Source organism: Pediculus humanus, genomic scaffold (assembly GCF_000006295.1).
Source record: "Pediculus humanus corporis 1103172108316 genomic scaffold, whole genome shotgun sequence".
Lineage (NCBI taxonomy): Eukaryota > Metazoa > Arthropoda > Insecta > Psocodea > Pediculidae > Pediculus > Pediculus humanus.
In genome coordinates this window covers 242,826-244,249 of record NW_002987885.1, presented here as the reverse complement: position 1 = coordinate 244,249, position 1,424 = coordinate 242,826, and the positions used below count along the sequence as shown (strand labels likewise).

The following is a 1,424-nucleotide window of genomic DNA, read 5'->3' as shown; positions in this document are numbered from 1 at the left end:
AATATAATTAAATCGATTTCATTTTAAATTTTTCAGTCAAAAACTTCCGCTTGGACGAGAGATGTTAGCCGGTGGATTAGCCGGCTCTTGTCAAATCGTAATCACAACTCCGATGGAACTTTTGAAAATTCAAATGCAAGACGCGGGTCGCGTACAGGCAGCAAATAAAGCCGCTGGAAAACCCGCGATCAAGATGTCCGCCTGGGGTCTCACCAAAGATTTACTGAGGGAAAAGGGGATAGTTGGATTGTACAGGGGAACGGGAGCGACGGCACTTCGCGACGTTTCTTTCTCCATAGTTTATTTTCCTTTATTCGCTCGACTTAACTCTCTGGGTCCGAGAAAGAGTTTAGGCTCCGAGGAGGCCGCTTTTTACTGGTCTTTTATATCTGGCTGTGTTTCCGGTTCGTTTTCAGCTCTTGCAGTCAATCCTTTCGACGTCATCAAAACTCGTTTGCAATTAATTAACAAAGCCGAAGGTGAAGCAACGTACAACGGAGTCGTCGACTGTATCACGTAAGTTTAATTAAATTATTTTCCTTTTTTTGTGTCTGTTTGTTTTTGTTTTACTATCGAATTACTAACCTTATTTTTAATGTTAAAAACTAACTACCGCGCAAAAAAATATTTCACGGATTTTGTCTTTGGGGGGGGGGAAGAGGGGGGGAAATGAATTTTTAAAAAAGAAGCCATTTATCATCCCCCAATCAATTAAAAAATCTTGACAGGCTCTCTCTCTCTTACTATATCATCAAAATGATCCTTGACAAAATTTTTTGGATTCGTTATTAATTTTTTTTTTTTTTTTTTTTTTTTTTTTTTTTTTTTTTGGAATGACATTGAAATTCATCTCGTTTCAAATTTGACGGAAAATTTATTTATTTATTTATTTATTAATAATTTTTGCATGGATTTTTAGGAAAACGTTAAAGAACGAGGGAGTGACTGCATTTTTTAAGGGAGGCGCTTGCAGGATGATGGTCATAGCTCCACTCTTTGGAATCGCACAAATGGTTTATTATTTAGGAATCGCAGAAAATTTGCTCGAAATGATTAGTCGTAAAAATTAAAAGTTAAAAAATAGATGATGATGATGATGATGATAATTGTTTTCCCACACGAGAGAGAGTTGTTAATTTCTCTTCATCGATAAATAAATAATGGAATGCGATGCGCGCGTGATTGGATTTTCATCTCGCGCTCGCATATTATTATTTATTATTATTATTATTATTATTATTATTATAGTCGTTTAATTATTAATGGGCTTCACGTAAGTCCAGGGTAGTGATTAGACGTAAAGGTTTAGAAATGTATTAGGTCCATACATAAATTATTAATTATTTATCTTAGCTTGCACGGGGCGGAAATTATTTAAATATAAGATTATAAGAACACAATTAGAATTATTATATTTACCGTTC

General features: G+C 34.8%; 1 protein-coding gene across 1 annotated transcript; it reads left to right on the top strand.

Moving 5' to 3' along the window:
• Window positions 1–61: 61 nt before the first annotated feature.
• Phum_PHUM598620 (mitochondrial glutamate carrier, putative) lies at window positions 62–1,070 on the top strand (the record flags this gene model as incomplete). Its single annotated transcript, XM_002432674.1, has 2 exons — window positions 62–502; window positions 933–1,070. 2 exons carry the CDS (start codon window positions 62–64, stop codon window positions 1,068–1,070), a joined length of 579 nt encoding a protein of 192 aa, XP_002432719.1.
• Between the last annotated feature and the right edge of the window lie 354 nt (window positions 1,071–1,424).